General features: G+C 51.2%; 1 protein-coding gene across 4 annotated transcripts; it reads left to right on the forward strand.

The window, feature by feature from the left end:
- Positions 1–254: 254 nt before the first annotated feature.
- Positions 255–16,671, forward strand: IGSF23 (immunoglobulin superfamily member 23). 4 transcript variants are annotated; one of them, XM_026482104.4, is made up of 5 exons: positions 255–392; positions 7,634–7,960; positions 9,246–9,518; positions 11,638–11,791; positions 14,487–14,839. In XM_026482104.4, exons 1-5 carry the CDS (start codon positions 329–331, stop codon positions 14,518–14,520), a joined length of 852 nt encoding a protein of 283 aa, XP_026337889.1. In that variant the 5' UTR covers positions 255–328; the 3' UTR covers positions 14,521–14,839. The 4 variants fall into 4 exon arrangements, with proteins under 4 accessions (XP_026337889.1, XP_057170446.1, XP_057170447.1 ...); XM_057314464.1 differs by lacking the exon at positions 11,638–11,791 and adding an exon at positions 15,901–16,671 and having other exon boundaries at positions 262–392; positions 14,487–14,548; XM_057314463.1 differs by having other exon boundaries at positions 261–392; positions 11,638–14,839.
- The last annotated feature ends 1,684 nt before the right edge of the window (positions 16,672–18,355 follow it).

Here is an 18,355-nt window from a genome sequence, read left to right on the forward strand (position 1 = left end):
TTCTGCCCCACCCTCCACCTTCATCATTCTCCCCTCCAGGAGGGCTGGAAGGGGGAGGCAGAAAGGAAAGGGAGTGAAACCCCAGAACCCCTTCTCCCAGAATCCTGCCCCTGAGTGCTCCCCACCCACCACTACCATTAACCCAGTGCTAGAGAAGAGTGCAGGTCTGGGTGGCGAATTCCCAGCCCCCGGCAGGAGCCAGTCAGGGAAGCGGGGGTGTGGTCAGGACGGGGGCGGAGCCAAGGCTGCGTACTTGACTGTACTGTCTAGGAGGCCCCACTCCTGACAGGGTGACCTCCCTTGCGCCGGCGCCTGGACAGAACGCGGCATGAGGTGTCCTCTGGACGCCGGACCTGGCCACAGCCCTGCCTGGAGGAGGCTACTTCTGACAGGTGCGTAAGGAACAGTGGCTTCACTGTTGGGGACAGGGAGAGGACACCCCCAGGGAGAGTCTCTATCCAAGTCAGACTTGCCCCCTCTCAGAGCTCTGCCTCTAGTCAGTTGACAGATGCACAAGAGCTCTTGAAGTCCCCCCAAGAGGCCGCGATATTGTCCCTTTTTACCAAGGAAGGAAGTGAGGCTTGGAGAGGGGCAGAGTCACCTGTCCAAGATCGCTGGCTGGTGAGGGCAGAATCAGAATTCAGGACCAGGACCACCCGTGTCCAGCCCTTTTTCACCGAGCACCATGGCTTACCCCAGCTATCTACATCTAATAATAATTTTTAAATAATAATAATAAGATAGGGGCGCTGGCTGGCTCATTCGGTTGAGTGTGGGATTCTTCGTTTTAGAGCAGGTCACAGTTTCGTGGGTCGTGGGATGGAGCCCCGCCTCAGGCACTACACTCATGGCAGAGTCTGTTTGAAGAGTCTCTCTCTCCCTGTGCCCCTCCTTCCACTCACATAATAATAGGGGCGCCTGGGTGGCTCAGTCAGTTAAGCATCTATCTTCAGCTTGGGTCATGATCCCGGGGTCCTGGGATGGAGCCCTGGCATGGGCTCCCTGCTCAGTGGGGAGTCTGCTTGAGATTCTCCCTCACCCTCTGCCCCTCCCCCTGCTCGTGCTCTCTCTCTCAAATAAATAAATAAAATCTTAATAATAATAAAATAACAAGTCATGGGGCGCCTGGGTGGCACAGCGGTTGGGCGTCTGCCTTCGGCTCAGGGCGTGATCCCGGCGTTCTGGGATCGAGCCCCACATCAGGCTCCTCCGCTAGGAGCCTGCTTCTTCCTCTCCCACTCCCCCTGCTTGTGTTCCCTCTCTCGCTGGCTGTCTCTATCTCTGTCAAGTAAATAAATAAAATCTTTAAAAAAAATAAAATAACAAGTCATAATATCAAGAGGTCATGTGACTGACTTCTTCTACATGCCAGCCTGTTCTAGGTGCTTTCATGAAGTAGCATTTAATTCTATGAGGCAAGGGCTATACGATTCCCACTTCATAGTGGGGGAAACTGAGGCACAGAGAGCTTATGTGCCTTCCCCAGACCACACAGCTTAGAAGTGGCAGAGGGAGAATTTGAACCCAGATGGTCTGGCTACCAAGACCACACTTTCCAAAGATGACACACACATGCACTCTCAGAAAGTAGATGAATTGCCTCCTTTTCCAGGTCTTAAAAGATCTGGTTCCATGTAGTTTCAAAACCCCAAATGCCACCTTGTTTAAAGCTTTGCTTCATCCCCGGCTCAGGCCCGTGTCCCGCTGCAGTGAGAGTCTAGTGGGACATGGGGGGCCTCAGGCCAGTTTCTCTTTGTGCCTTTCCTCCCCACCCAGAAATGTGCCATGGGCAGAGAGGAGGAAGGCAAGGACGGGGGCAGGAAGGTTTCTACTTGGCTATTGTACTTGTGAGGTGGAGACAAGTCCTTCTGTGTGGTTGAGGCACTGTTGCTGGATCTGTCTGGGTGGGGGGCACTTTGAGGACCCTTGTCACTACAGAGTATGTTCCCATGGCTCCATGAACTGGGCTCGCCACCATCTCCCAGCTCCCTCCAGCCTCTTTCTGCCAAGGTCAACCCCTGGGAGCCCTGTCGCACGCACGAGGGTCTTTGCCAGACAGCCTCCAGCCAGCTCCCTGCGGAGGCATCCACCACTGCCTCGTGGGAAACAGGAGGACCCCTTTGTGGTCACACAGAATGCTGGAGGCGTGGGTCATTTCCACTCCAGCCTCTACTCCCTCTGCCCCACAGGCCCTTTCCACGCCATCCCTCACTTGGAGACCTAGAGGTCTAAGTGCCCGCAAATTCCAGGGGACGCATTTCTAGCTCTCTGGGAGAGGTTCCCTTGGAGCTGCCCTCACTTGGCCTGGAGAGGAGGAAAGACCCAGGCCTTCCCTCTCCCCTGGGGCGGACTCGCAGTTCATTTTCAACTCTCCCCCCAGAAAGCCTCACTCTGAGCCTCCTCCTCTTCTCCCTTCCCACAGCCTGGCAGGGGTCGAGTGGCCGGTGCTGGCAGAGCTAGTGACATGTAATCCCTGTTAGCAAGACCTTAGTTGGGCATGGAGGTTCTCGGTCACTGCTCTTCTGTTCTCAGCCCCTGGGACCTCTGTGGAAATGTTGGGGCATGGGAGAAGTCAAGTGTAATATCTGGTGTGTGTCTATATATATATCTGCTGATTCAGGAAGTATCCCCGACTGAAATAGCCACACTCCTAAAAAGTAAGAGTTCTGGAATCATCTCTACAGCTCTGCCTCTGAAATTCCACCCTTCAACCTGCAGGCTTAAAACGTGTGTATATATACACACACACGTATACATAAAATCTATATAATACCTAAATGAGACTGTCCTCAGCCCTGAAAATTCATGATCTCATTGAATCTCAGGCACTCCTGTGAAATGATTACTATCAACGACCCTCCTTGATGAGCGGGAAAACTGAGGCCCGGAGCCCAGAAATAATAAGTGGCAGAGTCAGGGTTATGATCCCAGGTCTAGTGGCCTCAAAGTCTACAAGTGAAACCATGATTCTACAGCAACCGGAGGAAGGGTCGCCAAGACGTGAGGTCTTCCTAAGGTGCCTTGGGGACACTCGTTGAATCACCAGGCACCTGCAATGGTGTCAGAGTCAGAACTCCATCCCCGAGGGGCGCCTGGGTGGCTCAGTCATTAAGCGTCTGCCTTCGGCTCAGGGCGTGATCCCGGAGTCCTGGGATCAAGCCCCACATCCGGCTCCTCTGCTGGGAGCCTGCTTCTTCCTCTCCCACTCCCCCTCCCTGTGTTCCCTCTCTCGCTGGCTGTCTCTCTCCCTGTCAAATAAATAAATAAAATATTAAAAAAAAAAAAAAAGAACTCCATCCCCGAATACAGACTGGGTGACCTGAGATCTTCCACTTCAATCACTTATTCAGCAAACACTCCTGAGAGCCTGCTGGGTGCCCAGCTTGTACGGGGTGGTGCTGGGGACAGAGCGGCGACCAAGACAGCCCCAGCCCTGCTCTCCTGGGGCTCACAGTCCAGAGAGAAGACAGACCCGTCCCCGAGTGGGTAGGGCAGGATGTGGGGGGCCCAAAGAAGAGGGCTGAGGTCTGAAGCTGGGGAGGTGCTGGCCAGAAAAGGACCTTTCAAAGCTGTCAAAATCGAAATAAGAGCTCAGGAAAATGTGGTGTCGCTTATGCAAATTGTTTCATAACTGGGTAAGAATGCAAATTTTTTTCCATCAAGATAGAAAAGCAACATCCTGAGCAGGTCCTTGGGTGGAACACTTTGTTCCTGTCACTTTGCGGCAAGAGCTCCCATCACTCCATCTCCTGATGTCCCTGCCCGGACGCTGTAGTGTCTATCTCCAAGCATCCCTGAGGGTCAGGGAAGGCTTCAGAAGGGGGTTGCCTGGGCTGAAACTGGAATCACAGCTAGATAAAGATTTATGGGAACAGCATTCTGGGTAGGGGGAACCGCACGTGCAAAGGCCTGGAGGCCAGGGCAACTGCACGGAGTTCAGTCCGCCTGATACAGACAATGAGGGAAGAGTGGTGGGAGGGGTGTGGAGACGTAGTTGGGTGTCACGCGAGGGGATCTGCACTGTGTCCTGATAGCGCTGGGGAGCCACAGAAGGCTTATGAGCAGGGGAATAGAAAAGTCACACCGGGGGCACCTGGGTGGTTAAGTGTCTGGCTCTTGATTTTGGCTCAGATCGTGATCTCAGGGTCATAAGATCAAACCCCGTGTGGGGCTCCATGCTCAGCGGGGAGGCCGCTTGAGATTCTCTCTCTCCCTCTGCCCCTCCCCCAACTCTGTCTCAAATAAATAAATAAATCTTTTTAAAAAGAAAAACCACACCAGCTGCCAACTCAGAGATTAAATCAGTGGAGGTACGAGGTGGGCAGTGAGCCCCCTGACCCACCCAGAAGGCCCTGTAAAGGCCTCCCAGCTCTCCACTTTTGACCTCGGGTCTGAGACTCAAGCTCACTGTGCCTCAGTTTCCCTGCCTATAAATCAGACTAGTGCTGACCTCAGAGTTGTGGAGGGGACTAGTGAGGTCGAGGTTGGGAGAATCTGACACAGTCCCTGGCACATAGCCAGCACGCGGTGTCAGCTGAACCCCTTCTCCGCCCCCTCCCCCCGCAGCTGCCCTTCTGCAACCCGTTACATCCACTTCCAGAGCCCAGCACTGTCTGTATCTGGGGATGCTGCCCTGGGAGTCATTACCCCTCGCTACCATTTCCCATTCCAGAAGAGAGCTGATGCTTTCACATTTGTTCTGTCACTGGGTATTCCTGATCCTTAAAATGGAACCACTTATTGCATTGCTTTTTTTTTTTTAATCTTTAAAAGACAAATTTACAGCACCCCAAGGACTTGCAATTACAGAAGCAAGTATGGTACTAGTGATGATAATTACAATTATAATGTCAAGCATCGATTTCGCAGTCACCTTGTTGGTACATTGTTCTAAGCCATTTACAAGCATTGGATCGGGGCTTCTCAACATCGGCACTACTCACATTTGAGGTCCAATGCTTCCTTGTTGCCAGGGCTGTCCTGAGCATGGTAGGAGGCTGAGCAACCTCCTTGGCCTTGGCCTCCACCACTGGGTGCCAGCAGCAAACCCCACGTCATGACAACCAGAAAGACTTCTAGACATTCCCAGTGTCCCCTGGGGGGAGCAAATCATCCCCACGTAAAAATCACTGGAGGCATTAGCATTCCCATTTTATAGATGAGGAAACTGGCGCTCGGAGAGGATAAGTAGTTTTTCCAAAGTCACCAGAGCTAGTAAGTTTCGGGACTTGCACCCTGGCCGTCCAATTCTGGATCTTACATTCTGGTGTGTGTGCATTTCTGTGTGTGCGCACCCGTGTATGTGTGTGTGAAAGACTATTGAGAACACTTATGCTCTCTTATTTCCTTTATTCAAATTTTCCTTAATTTTTGAATGGGTTGTTCATTCCCACGGTTCAAATCTCAAAGATACAGAAAAGACCTTGAGTGAAGTCTCCGTCCTATCCACCCACCCAGTTCCCCTGACCCTTCCCTCCCCACCGTCACACACAGAGAGCCACTGTTTTGGCGTACCCTTCCAGGGTTTCTTTGTATGTTTATAAGAAATGCAAATACGTATTTACTTTTCTCCCGTTTTTACACCAAAGGTAGCATACCATAAGAACTATTCAGCAGCGTGCGTTCGTATCTTAACTACATACTCTGGGAGATCTTTCCCTCTCAGTTCATGCCATTCCGGAGTTCTCCCTCACCCTTTTGTACAGGTGTGTTGTTCCACTGTGTGAGTGGACCACAGTTTATTAAATTGGTTCCCTATGGACGGGCACTTGGGTAGTTCCAGTCTTTAGCCATTATAACAAAGGTGTGGCAAATGACCCTGCCCGTTAGTCATTTTGTATTGATAAAGTATATCTGTGGAACACATTCCCTGATGATTAACTTCAGGGTCAAAGGATATGGAGGGCCCCCTGGGTGGCTCAGTTGGTTAAGCGAATCCCTTTGGCTCAGGTCACGATCTCAGGGTCCTAGGACTGAGTTCCACATGGGGGGGCGGGGTGTCTCTGCTCAGCAGGGAGTCTATTTCTCTCACTGCCTGCTGCTCCCCCTGCTTGTGCTGTCTCTCTCTGTCAAATAAATAGATACAGTCTTTAAAATAATAATAATAATTTGTGTTTCTCTTACCATGAGCACACCTGAACATTTTCCCAATGTCAAGAGACCTTTGGATTTTCTTTTCTATGAATTGCCTACCCATATCCTTTGTATATGTTTCTGTTAGGTTGCTGATATTTTTCTTGTTGATATCTCAGAGCTTTTTACATATTAGCCAAATGAGCTCTTGGTCTGTGAGATCTGTTGCGAATCATTTTTCCTGATATGTCATTGTTCTTTTGACTTGGTGGGTGGTATTTGTTTTGTTTTGTTTTTCCACTTGGCCGAAGTTCTTTACATTTCCATCTCAAATGTTTCAGTCTTTTATGGCTGGACCTTGTGTCTTTACTGCAATAGCCATCAATCCAATGAGAGGCAGGAGAGTGGGGTGGGTAAGGGCATCGGGTCTGGAGCCAGACCCTGAGGATTCCACTCCAAGCACCAAGCCACGTGGAAATTTAATTAAAGGAAGTGAGAGCAACCGGGGATGGTGGGGCACACTCATTGGTCTACTTCACGGACAGAATTTTGCCTGCCTGGGTATGGATCACAGCCCCACTGTTTATCACCTATGACATCCTGGCCAATGTCCTCAATTCCCTGAGCTTCCATTTCCTCAATCCTCCTGGGGATATAATAGTTGTGTTACTCAGGGTTGAGGCAGGAAAATGGTCCACTCAAAAGGAGTAATGAGGGGGGGTTGATAAAGGGGCTATTTAAGGAGGTGTAGGCAGGGTGTAGGTAAACCCACCTGCGATCGTGCGGCGCCCAGAGGCTAGCCACAGCAGAAAGCTGTTACCTCCTCTGCACTAGAAGCCGTAAGAGGAAGAGCAGACCCCCAGAACACCAAGACAGTGGCATATGGAGAGGGACACCAATCACAGCTTTAATAGAGGGGCTCAGCCCCATGTTGATGGAGCAGGGAGGGAGCTGTGGGACCAACTACCTCAAAGTCACTCCCATTGGCAGAAGCCAACCCCAAGCAAAAGACAAGGGGACCTGACAATGCAGCTCGAAGAAGTCAGCCTTTCAGGAAGAGAGCAGGGCAGAAGAGGTCAGAGAACGGATCTGCAGGAAACCCTGAGTAATGTGTGCTTGGTGGGGTCGATGTAAGGAGTAAGTAAGATAATATATGTTCAGTGCTTAGAACAGTGTCTGGCTTGTAGGACGTGCTCAGTGAATGTTCCCTTTTCTTTTTCATAAGATTTATTTATTTTAGAGAGAGAGTTAGCAAGCAGGGGGAGGGGCAGAGGAAGAGGGAGAGAGAATATCCTCAAGCAGACTCCCCGCTGAGAGTGGTGCTTGAGCCCAGGACCCCGAGATCATGACCTGAGCAGAAATCGAGAGTCGGACAGCTAACCGAACGAGCTACCCAGGCACCCCCCCCCCCCACACACACACACTATTTCTGTCATTAACACCATTATCAACTCTCGACATGCCACACTCCTTGCCAGCTCGGGAAGGGCTGGGGCAGCAGCTCACCCTTGGTCCCATTTGCTCCCTCTGCCCTCTCCTTTCCCTTCCCACCTCCTCCAAGGCATCCTGATCACATCCTGCGCCTGCTCTGCCTCCTTGGAGCTGCCCGCCCCCCAATCTCCAGACCCCTTGACCGAAGGAGCCAGTGCCCGCCTGCCTTTCCCCGGAAGCCCGAATGGTGTTCTCTCCACTTCCTGGTTCCGAGGACACAAGGCCCGGCAAGAAAGCCTGATCTTCCCCCCTGAGGGCCTCCCAGGGCCCAACCACACCAGCCAGGAGATGCTGGACACTCAAAGCAGTCTGATCATCGGAAGCGGGACAGCTCAAGACACAGTGCTGGAAACCAGCAGAAGACGCAGGAGTGCAACAGAGCAGATACCTGGCCAGGGTGAGTGGGGCCGAGAGGGACTGAGTTCTCAGGCAGAGAGAAGAGCATGGGAAAGCCTGAAGGGGTAAGAGAGATCCAGAGAGCAGGAGAAATTGCATGCAGAGCCAGGTAGGGGGTGCAGGCCATGAGAGGCTGTTGGCTTTTCAGTGTAGCCTGGGGAGACAGGTAGACCTAGTGGTCTGCAGGGCAGACCATGCGGGGCCTGAGATTTCCACTCAACAAAACACTTACTAACGCTAATTCTTATGTATGCATCAAATCCTTTTTTACTGCCTTCTCTGTCCTGGGTGATGCTGGGCTCGTGGGCAGGGACATGCGAGAACCCAGCCTGGGAGATGGGTAGAGCTCTCCAGAGGAGGGGCCATCCGAGCTGGGACCTGAAGGAGGAACAGGAGTTTGTTCCGTGAAGAATGGGAGAAAGTACTCCTGCAGAGAGGCCAGCTGGAGTAAACACCGAAAAGCAGGAAGGACTGGCTCCAACTTACTGAGCCCTCGCTACGTACCAAACACAGGGGATTTCACAACCCTTTCATGAGTTCTTGGTTTGAGCTGAAGTTCTTTTCACTTTATCATATGGCACTGAAACTGGAAATCAGCTCAGTGTGGAGGCTCCTGGTACTCACCACGACATCAGACTTCCAGGCAAATATTCGCTGTGCCTCTCTCTGACCATGAAGCCTGGGCCTAAGAGCCCCTGGACCTCAAGTCTCTAACCTGGGAAGAGAACTATTATAGATGCCCCATCTCTGTAAAGAGGGTTCCCAACAGCCAGTGGAAAAGGTCCCAAGGTTTGGAGGTCCCCCCTTGACTCCTCGCTTTCTCTCCAATCCATCAGCAAATCCTGTGGACTCTGCTTTTGAACTAATCCAGAATCCAGCCACTCCTCCCAGCTCCTTGGCCTCAGCCCGGGCCAATGGAGGGCTGAGCAACTGGGATATTTATATACCAGCCCATGCCAGTCATCGCATAGTGCCCTGGCTATGCCCATCTCCCAGTTCTCTGGCCTGCTTCCTCCTTGGCCAGAACAGGCTCTGACGGCCAGAGAATGCTCAGGCAACAGGTGTAATGTGGCAGTTGGAAGTGGTGAGGGTGAGGGGCTGGGCTGGGGACTCCAACAGCTCTGCTATAGCCTCGTGTCTGGAGCAGCACTGGGCACCAATCAGGAACTCCAAACATGTTTATTGATGAATGAATGAATGAATGAATGTCCCTGTGTTGGACAAAAGAAGTGCTCAGCCTCTTTGAGTGGTCTCCATCCATGCGACCCTGCTCTCTGTTTGCACAGCCAGCTCCAACGCGGTGATGCTGCTGACATTCCCCTATGCCTCTGAGGGCGTTATCCAGAGTGACCTCAACTACTCGGTGATCCTGGAGTGTCTGGCTTCTTCTATCACCCCCAAACCCGTGCTGCACTGGACCCTCAATGGGGAGCCCTACAGGACGGGGTCTATGCTGATCATCCGGAAGTTGTCCTGGGAGCAGCTGGGCACCTACGTATGCACGGCCAAGAACAGCCAGGGACAGTATTCCTCCTATCCTGTGACGCTGTCACTGCCACGTGAGTCCCCCAACCCCCACCCCACACTTCTGTATCCTTGGTTGCATTGAGCCACCTCCAGAACAGTCCATTCTGAGCCCCTGTCTAGCCAAGATGTCATCCCATCCTTCCATCTGCCTGGCAGAGTGGGGATTCTTAGCCCATTTTACAGAGGCTGCCGCTGACAGAGTTGAACTCTACCAAAAGCTCAGCTCAGAATCTGGAGGCAGCTGTCTAGGTCCTGGCTCCAACTATTTGCTGGCTGTGTGAACTTGACCTCTCTGGGTTTCAGCACATACCTGCAAAAAAAAAAAAAAAAAAAAAAAATGCATGTGATAATGAGTGGTTCTGAGCACAAGCTTTGGAATTTGAATCCTGGCTCCACCACTTCCTTGCTGTGTGACTTTAAACCACTGCCTTGACTTCTCTTGGCCTCAGTGTCCTCATCTGTAAACTGGGAAAATAATAGCACCCACCCCAAAGTGTAGCTGTGAGCATTCAATGAGATAAGGAGGTGAACAGCTTAAAATAATAGTGCCCAGTGCTACTGAACACTAGTGAGTGCTGAGAAAGCACGAGCTAGTATCGTGGCTGCAACTACCATTATCCATATTATTATTAATTTTGTGACTATTTCTGTACGTGGTGGCCTGTGTGGAGCCCCAGGTGGTAGTAGCAGGACCAGCCAGTTGAGATCAGGAAAGTGGTCTGGGAGCTGGTTAAGCCTGGATTCAATTCCGGCCCTTGTGCCTTCCCAGCCAGGTGACTTAGGGTAAGGGACATCCCTTCTCTGAACCTCTGTTTCTTCCTGTGTATAATGGGGGTGACTGTGTATACCTCTGCAAGGCTGTCATAAGGAGCAGAAATAATACAGGAATGAGGCCAGAAGGACACCTGTTAGGAAGCAGGTGCTTTAAGGGCACCTGGCTGGCTCTGTCGGTGGAGCAAGTGACTCTTGATCTTGGGGTCATGAACTCAAGCCCCACGTTGGGTATGGAGCCTACTTTAAAAAAGTAGAAGAAGAAAGAAAGCAGGCCCTTTAAATAGCAGCTACCCTCATGAATATGATTTTGTGTGTACTTATGCATGCAGGACAAGAGGCCTGGAGTGAGCTGGAATGGTACAGAGGATCTGGCCAGTAGAGAAGAAGGGGAGGGATTTAGGCAGCAGGGAACACAGGAGCAAAGGTCCAGAGCATGGAAAGGGCAGGGGTGATGGAAAGCCTGGCGTGGCTGGGTCCTAGAGAGCTGCCATTTCTTCCCAGACAGGGTCCAGCAGGAGCTTCAGGATTTGGTTTGGGGGTGATTCATTGGGAGAAAAAAGTTTAAATCCTGTAGCAGCTGGTGACTCTGATATGTTCATTGAGAATGACTTTCAGGACCCCCTTGATTTATTCATCAACTATTCTGGAAATGTTTATTGGCTACTTACTACATGAGCAGCCCGTGCTGGGCGGTGCTGGGGACATTCTGGAGACAGCCCTGGCCCTGTCCTCAAACAGCAATGTTTGAGTGGGGGACAGGCCAGTGGGGGACAGAACCATCCACAAATCGTAATGACCAGAGTGGGCAAGACTGGGGTCGGGGAGCCAAGGGATGTGGGACCCAAGGAGCCACCTGACTCAGCAAGCAGGTCAGGGAGGGCTTCCTGGAGGAGGGGACATCTGAGCTGATACTAGGATACATAGGAATTATCCAGGCCAACGGGAGGAAAATGGCATAAATGGCATTCTAGGCCAGGAAGTAGGAAAGAGAGATGAGCTTAGGAAATTGAATAGAGTCCAATGGAAATAAGTTATAAAGGTAGGGAGAGAGAGAGAGCTGAGGCTGGCCAAGTGGCAGGGCCTCAAAGGCCAAAATGAGGGATGCTTCCTCCCCAGGTCCTGGGAAGCCACAACAAGGTTCTGAGCAGGGGAGGAACAGGGTCAAGTTTGAGCTTTCCACAGACCCCTCTGGCTTCTAGTGGTGGGGAGGTGGGAGGGGGAGAGACTGGGTCAGGAGAGCCAGGAGGAGGATGGGGTGGAGACCAGAGGATGGGGAGGAGGGTGTCGACTGAAGACGCATGCAGGAGGTGAAATGGTGGGAGGTGGGGGTGTGGAGGGAGGATGGCTCCTCCAGTCTCTCCCCTTCTTGGTCCCCAGAAGACAACGTGGATCCCACAGATGCTGAGCCCATCGAGCCAGACCCCGTTCTCTCCGTGTCAGGAGGAGCTGCCATCAGCCTCCTCTTGGCTGGAAATATAGGGGCCGTAATGCTGATCGGAGGCATAGGCTTTACCATAGTCCACAGCATAAGGTATGTGCTGTCCTTCACCCCGGCAATGGCCTCACGTCCGCTCGGCCCCCACAAGACACAGCTTACTCTGCAGCAAGACAGAAGCCCAACCCGTAGCCTCATCCAAGAAGCTTTAGACTCAGGGAGGAGGATACTGACCCCTGATGCATCCACCCAAAGTGACAGCAGGGAACAAAGAGACAGAAAAGGATTCTGGAGCTCATCTGCCTAGGTTCAAATCCCAGCTCTACTCCTTACCTGCAGTGAGGCCATGGGCAAGTCAGCCCTGCTGTCTGTGCCTCAGTTTGCCCATCTGCAAAATGCCATGCTCGGGGCTGCTGTGAGGGTGAAACAAGCTAGTATTTCTAAAGCAGCTACACCTGTGCCTGGGATGTGGTCAGCGTCACAGTCGTTCCTTCTACACGTATCAGTCCAGTGCACGCTCTGCCGGCCCTGGGGAAACCACGGGAAGAGCAGCAGGAAGTCCTGGACCTCACGAACTTGCATCCTAGTCAGAGACACCAGCAATTCACGTGGTGACCAAGTAAAATATAGATAGTGTGTTGGGTAATGATGAGTGCTAAGCAGCGGAGTAAGGCTAGGGAGTAAGGCCAGGGTTGGGGTGGGGCACAGTTTAACTAAGTCAGTGAAGGCCTCCGCAAGAAAGTGACATCTGAGCAAAGACACTGAGCAAAGGAAGGATAGATGTCAGTGGATGTCTGGCGGAAGGACATACCCACCAGGGAAAATAGCCAGTGCAAAGGCCCCGAGGTAGGACTTGCCTGGCGTGTTCAAGCAATAGCAAGGAGACCAGAGTGGCTGGAGTGATGTGAGGAATGGGAAGAGAAATAGGGCATGAGATCAGAGAGGGAATGGGGGTTGGGGTGGACAGACAGCATAAGGTCTTGGCCATATAAGGACTTGGCTTTTGTTCGGAGTGACATGAGAACCATGGAGGATTTAGAGCAGAGGAGGGCTGGGATCTGACTTGCATTTCAATCCTAGATGTATTATCTATTACTGCAATACTCTAATATCTTACCATGTATTGAGTGCCTATTATGTGCTTGCCAAACATTATTCTATTTAATTTCCACAAGAGCTCTGAAAGTGGGGGGGGGGGGCAATGGATAAGAAAGAAGATCTTGTTTTTGTCAAAGAGGAAAGTAAGGCTCAGAGAGAAGTGACTGGCCCAGACCCCACAGCTAGAGAGGGATTCAAACCCTGAACGCTGCCTCACTCCTAGTTCTCGCCCCTGCCCTCCACTGCCTCTTTTCCTGCCATAACAACACAAGCCTTCATAGCTTACATACTACAAGCTGACATGGTTTGCAAAGGCCTTGTGGATCAAGTGGGAAAGGCTGGGGCCAGGTCTCCAGTCCCTTGGTCCCAAGTGGAACCTTCCAGAAGTGAGGCAGGGCCAGGCCACTGCCTGAATCCCCTGCATCGTCCTCATCCCTGCAGCAGCTGCAGCTTCCCAGGCCCTCAGTATGTGCCAAGAGCCTTCAAGTCACAGCTACTCTGAGGGATGGGTACGTTCTTGTCCTCATTTTCCAAGTGAGTGAACCAGAGAAACTCACCTTGTCCAGGGACACGCAGCTGACAAATGGCTGACCCTGAACCAATCCCAGATTCAAATCCACGACCACGTTCTTAGAGGAGAAGGATGCAACATCCAGTCCCTGCCTCCACAAGCAGGCAGAAGGGCTCACTTCCTGTCCTCCCACCATTTCGGCCAAGACAGACAATGATGGGCAGATGCTGACGTCAGCCAGGAGGAACCAGCCTCGAGGAACCAGCGTCTTCCAGTCACCGCAGCCTTGGAGATGAGGTCACAAGGACAGGCGTGGCTGTCTTGCCCCTACCAGTGGGGAGGAGCAGTCCTCGGGGAAGAGGCTTGTGGGCTGAGGGGAAGCCCCACCCATGTCCACCACACCCACCGAGGGCCAAGAGAGATCCCTGGTGTTTGCTGTTAAGGCCATGGGCCCTGAAGCCAGGCTAGCCCTCTACCCTATCTGTAAAACACGGATATGGTAATTCTTACCTCAAAGGGAAGGTGCATGGATTACATGACTCGGTGGGAGTAAAGTACTGAGAACAGTGCCTGGCAATGTAAACCTTCAGTAACTGTCAGCCACATTTATGACGGTGGTGATGATGGTGGTGATGATGGTGGTGATGGTGGTGATGATGGTGGTGATGATGGTGATGATGATGGTGATGGTGATGAGGATGGTGATGATGATGATGGTGGTGATGATGATGATGATGATGATGGTGATGATGGTTGTGATGATGATGGTGGTAATGATGGTGGTGATGATGGTGATGGTGATGATGGTGATGATGATGGTAATGATGGTGGTGGTGATGATGATGATGGTGGTGATGATGATGGTGATGATGGTGGTGATGATGGTGATGATGATGGTGGTGATGATGGTGATGATGATGATGATGGTGGTGATGATGATGATGGTGGTGATGATGGTGGTAATGATGGTGGTGATAACGGTGATGATGATGGTGATGATGGTGGTGATGATGGTGGTGATGATGATGATGATGGTGGTGATGATGGTGCTAATGATGGTGGTGATGATGGTGGTGATGATGATGATGGTGATGATTATGATGGTGGTGGTGATGATGACGATTTCTCCCTCTCTCTCTCTCTCTCCCTCTCTCTCTCTCTCTCTCTCTCTCTCTCTCATAGGACTAACAGACAAAGAATACGGATGTGCTGCTGAAGTGGGCACTTGTCTGTCAGCCTCAGAGGTGATGCCAGGAAGGGCAGCAAGAGAATCCTGGGGCTGGGACAGGATATAGTTCCTGGGGGCTCCAGATGAGACCTCCTCCCTCCTGATCATTTGTCTTTGGGATGTTCTCATCTTGCTGAGAGTCCCAGAGACTGCCTTTCTGTCCCTCTCCCCAGCTGCCAGTGTCCCTTCTGCCCAGCTCACCAAATCCCTGGAAGCCATCTCCACAAGCAGTCCACATTTCATAAAATTCGTGGGCTGAAAGCAAAGGATACTCACTTAAGAGGTTCAATAAAAACAAAAGGAGTAATTTATTTTTTTAAGATTTTATTTATTTATTTATTTGACAGAGAGAGGGAGAGAGCCAGCGAGAGCGGGAACACAAGTAGGGGGAGTGGGAGAGGAAGAAGCAGGCTCCCAGTGCAGGAGCCTGCTGCGGGGCTCGATCCCAGAACGCTGGAATCACGCCCTGAGCCGAAGGCAGACACTTAACGACTGAGCCACCCAGGCGCCCCAAAAGGAGGAATTTAATACAAGGATCCAGGAAGACTTCCAAAACTCCAAGGGCATATCAGCACTTGCTGTGTGACAAACTACCCACCCTCAAATTTTATGGCTTGAAAAGACAGCCATGGATTTCGATTACAATTCTGCGGGGTTATCAGTTTGGGCTGCGCTCGGCTGGGCCATACTTCCGGCCTCTGCTGGGTCTACTCATGCACTTGCGATGAGTTGGCAGTTACCCAGGGGCTGCCTGGACTGGGACAGTTGTCTGGAACAACTAACCTGTCCTGCACATCAGCTAGCTGTAGCGGGCCGACCCAAGCTTGTTCACATGACAGAGGCGGGATTCCAGGAGTGAGAGCAGAGGGCCAATGCCTCTTAGGACCAAGGTTAAGAATGGCACATCATCATTTCTGGGGTGCCTGGGTGGATCAGTTGTATGAGCGTGTGCCTTCGGCTCAGGTCATGATCCTGACCTGGGGGGGGGGGGGGTCCCTGCTCAGCGGGGAGTCTGCTTCTTCCTCTCTCCCTGCCTCTCCCCCCACTCGTGCTCTGTCTCTCAAATAAAATCTTAAAAAAAAAAAAAAGGCACATCATCATTTCTGCCACATTCTTCTGGCCAAAGCCAGCCACGTGGCCAGCCCAGATTTGAGGGGTAGGAAATGGACACCACCTCTTGATGAGAAGGAAAGAATCTATGGCCATAGTTTTCAAGCTCCCACTGAAGGCAGTGTGTGGTCAGAAAACAGGAATGCTGCTGGAACCAGGGTAGTAGCTCTCTGCCCCTCTCAGCCCCCAGCCCGCCCTGTGTCATCCTCTTCTCTGGGTACATGGGATTCACAGTTCTCTTTCTGTCTCTCTCTGCAGGTGGGTGCTCAGTTTTTCTCCACCTGGGGAAAGATACAATCCCATAACTTCTAAGTCCACAGAATCCCTTCGCCTTGTCCCCAAAACCCCTGGAGAAGGCATCTGATTGGCTCACTCACGTCAGGTGTCAACCGTGGTCCCGTTCCTGTGGCTGGGGTGGGAGCCAGGAGGATTGTACAAGCAGAATTCAAGGGGCTCAGCCCTGCCTGTGGGGGCTCGTTGCTCAGAAAACGGGGCAAAATGTTCGTAGCAGCATTGTCCACAATAGCTAAATCGTGGAAGGAGCCGAGATGCCCTTCAACACACGAATGGATAAAGAAGGCGTGGTCCATATATACAATGGAACATTACTCAGCCCTCAGAAAGAATGATTACCCAACATTTGCAGCAACATGGACGGGACTGGAGGAGACTATGCTAAATGAAATAAGTCAAGCAGAGAAAGACAATTATCATATGGTTTCACTCATTTATGGAACATAAGGAATAGCAGGGAGATCAGTAGGAGAAGGAAGGGAAGAATGAAGGGGGGTAAACAGAAGGGGGAATGAACCACGAGACTATGGACTCTGGGAAACAAACTGAGGGCTTCAGAGGGGAGGGGTGTGGGGGGTTGGGATAGGCCGGTGATGGGTATTAAGGAGGACACATATTGCATGGAGCACTGGGTATTATACCCAAACAATAAATCATGGAACATTACATCAAAAACAAATGATGTCCTGTACGGTGACTAACATAACATAATAAAAAATTAAAAAAAAAAAAGAGAAAAGAAAATGGGACAAGTTTTGCTTTGTAAGCTGGGCAGACACCCCAAAATGTCTCCTACACATGCAGCTTATTTTTGCTCCCTTTCAGAAAAGGAAAAAAGAAACCTGGATGCAGAGAAGTGGGGGAGGTGGTCAGAACCCCCAGAAATCCATGGCCCATTTGTAAGTAAGATTCACCACTTGATTTCAAGCTCTTGGAGATCCTGGTAGATGGCGGGCTGAGGGGAAAGGAGTACGGATGAAGCTCTGGCGTGGATGTCTCTGACATCTGAGGAGCATCGGTGCTTTTGTGACCAACACAAAGCCACCTCTCACATCACTATGATTAGTAGTAATAGGAGCAGACCTGAGTTCAAACATCGTCTGCCAGCCCCAATACCGTGCACCTTAGGTTCACATGGGTACATGGGTCATATCGTCTTCACTGAATCCACCTCCGTTTTACTGACAAAGCAGGGGAGGCTCAGAGAGAGGGTAAGTGACTTGTCCAGGGTCACATGGGTAGCACAAGGTGGAGCCGTTCTCCAAGCCAGCTTGCCTGGCTCTGAAATCTCTGTTTCCAGTCACCCCAGTTTCCTATTGCTCCCTCCTCGGGGCCAGAACCCCCTTCCTCTTCTTTCACGAGCTCCCATCTCCTGTGTCAGGTAGTGGTCATTGTGCTTGTGTACTTAGGATAAAAGTGAAGCTCAGAGAGGGCAAGTGACTCGCCCAAGGTAACACAGCCATGCATGATGTCAACTCGTCTACCCAATTCCAAAATCCGAGCCTTAGACCAGTGCTGTCCGATAGAACTCTCCGTGGCAATGGAAATATTCTGTATCTGCACCCCCCAATACACATGGCTATTGAAACCTTGAAATGGGGATAGTGTAACTGAGGAACTCAATTTTTGTGGGTTTTTTTAAGATTTATTTATTTATATATTTGACAGAGAGAGAGAGAGAGAGCCAGCAAGGGAGGGAACACAAGCAGGGGGAGTGGGAGAGGAAGAAGCAGGCTCCCAGTGGAGCAGGGAGCCCGATGCGGGGCTCGATCCCAGGACCCTGGGATCACACCCTGAGCCAAAGGCAGACACTTAACGACTGAGCCACCCAGGCGCCCCTCAATTTTTGTTTTTAATTCAATTTAATTTTAATTTATATAGCCACCTGTGGCTAGTGGCTATTGTAGTGGACAGCGCAACTCTAACTCATTGTTAAAAATAAATAAATCTCAGGCGCCTGGGTGGCACAGCGGTTAAGCGTCTGCCTTCGGCTCAGGGTGTTATCCCAGTGTTATAGGATCGAGCCCCACATCAGGCTTCTCTGCTAGGAGCCTGCTTCTTCCTCTCCCACTCCCCCTGCTTGTGTTCCCTCTCTCGCTGGCTGTCTCTATCTCTGTCGAATAAATAAAATCTTTTTTAAAAAAATAATAATAAATAAATAAATAAATAAATAAATAAATAAATAAATCTCCCCACCACCCATATGTGTAGATCAGTGACTCTGGGGTCCTTGCCCTGGTCTGTCCAAGGTCTCAGATTTGCTTGGAAACCCCTAACATCTAACCAGTTCCTTTGTCACCTGAGGCATCGCGCTGTACCCCTTCTCTCCTCTGTTTTCCCTCCATTGTTACAGAAGAAGTTAGTCATTTCCTGCATGGGTGGTGACAGGATGGGACCTAGTTCTTGCAGCTCCAAATCT

The sequence above is a fragment of the Ursus arctos genome, unplaced genomic scaffold, assembly GCF_023065955.2.
Source record: "Ursus arctos isolate Adak ecotype North America unplaced genomic scaffold, UrsArc2.0 scaffold_19, whole genome shotgun sequence".
Lineage (NCBI taxonomy): Eukaryota > Metazoa > Chordata > Mammalia > Carnivora > Ursidae > Ursus > Ursus arctos.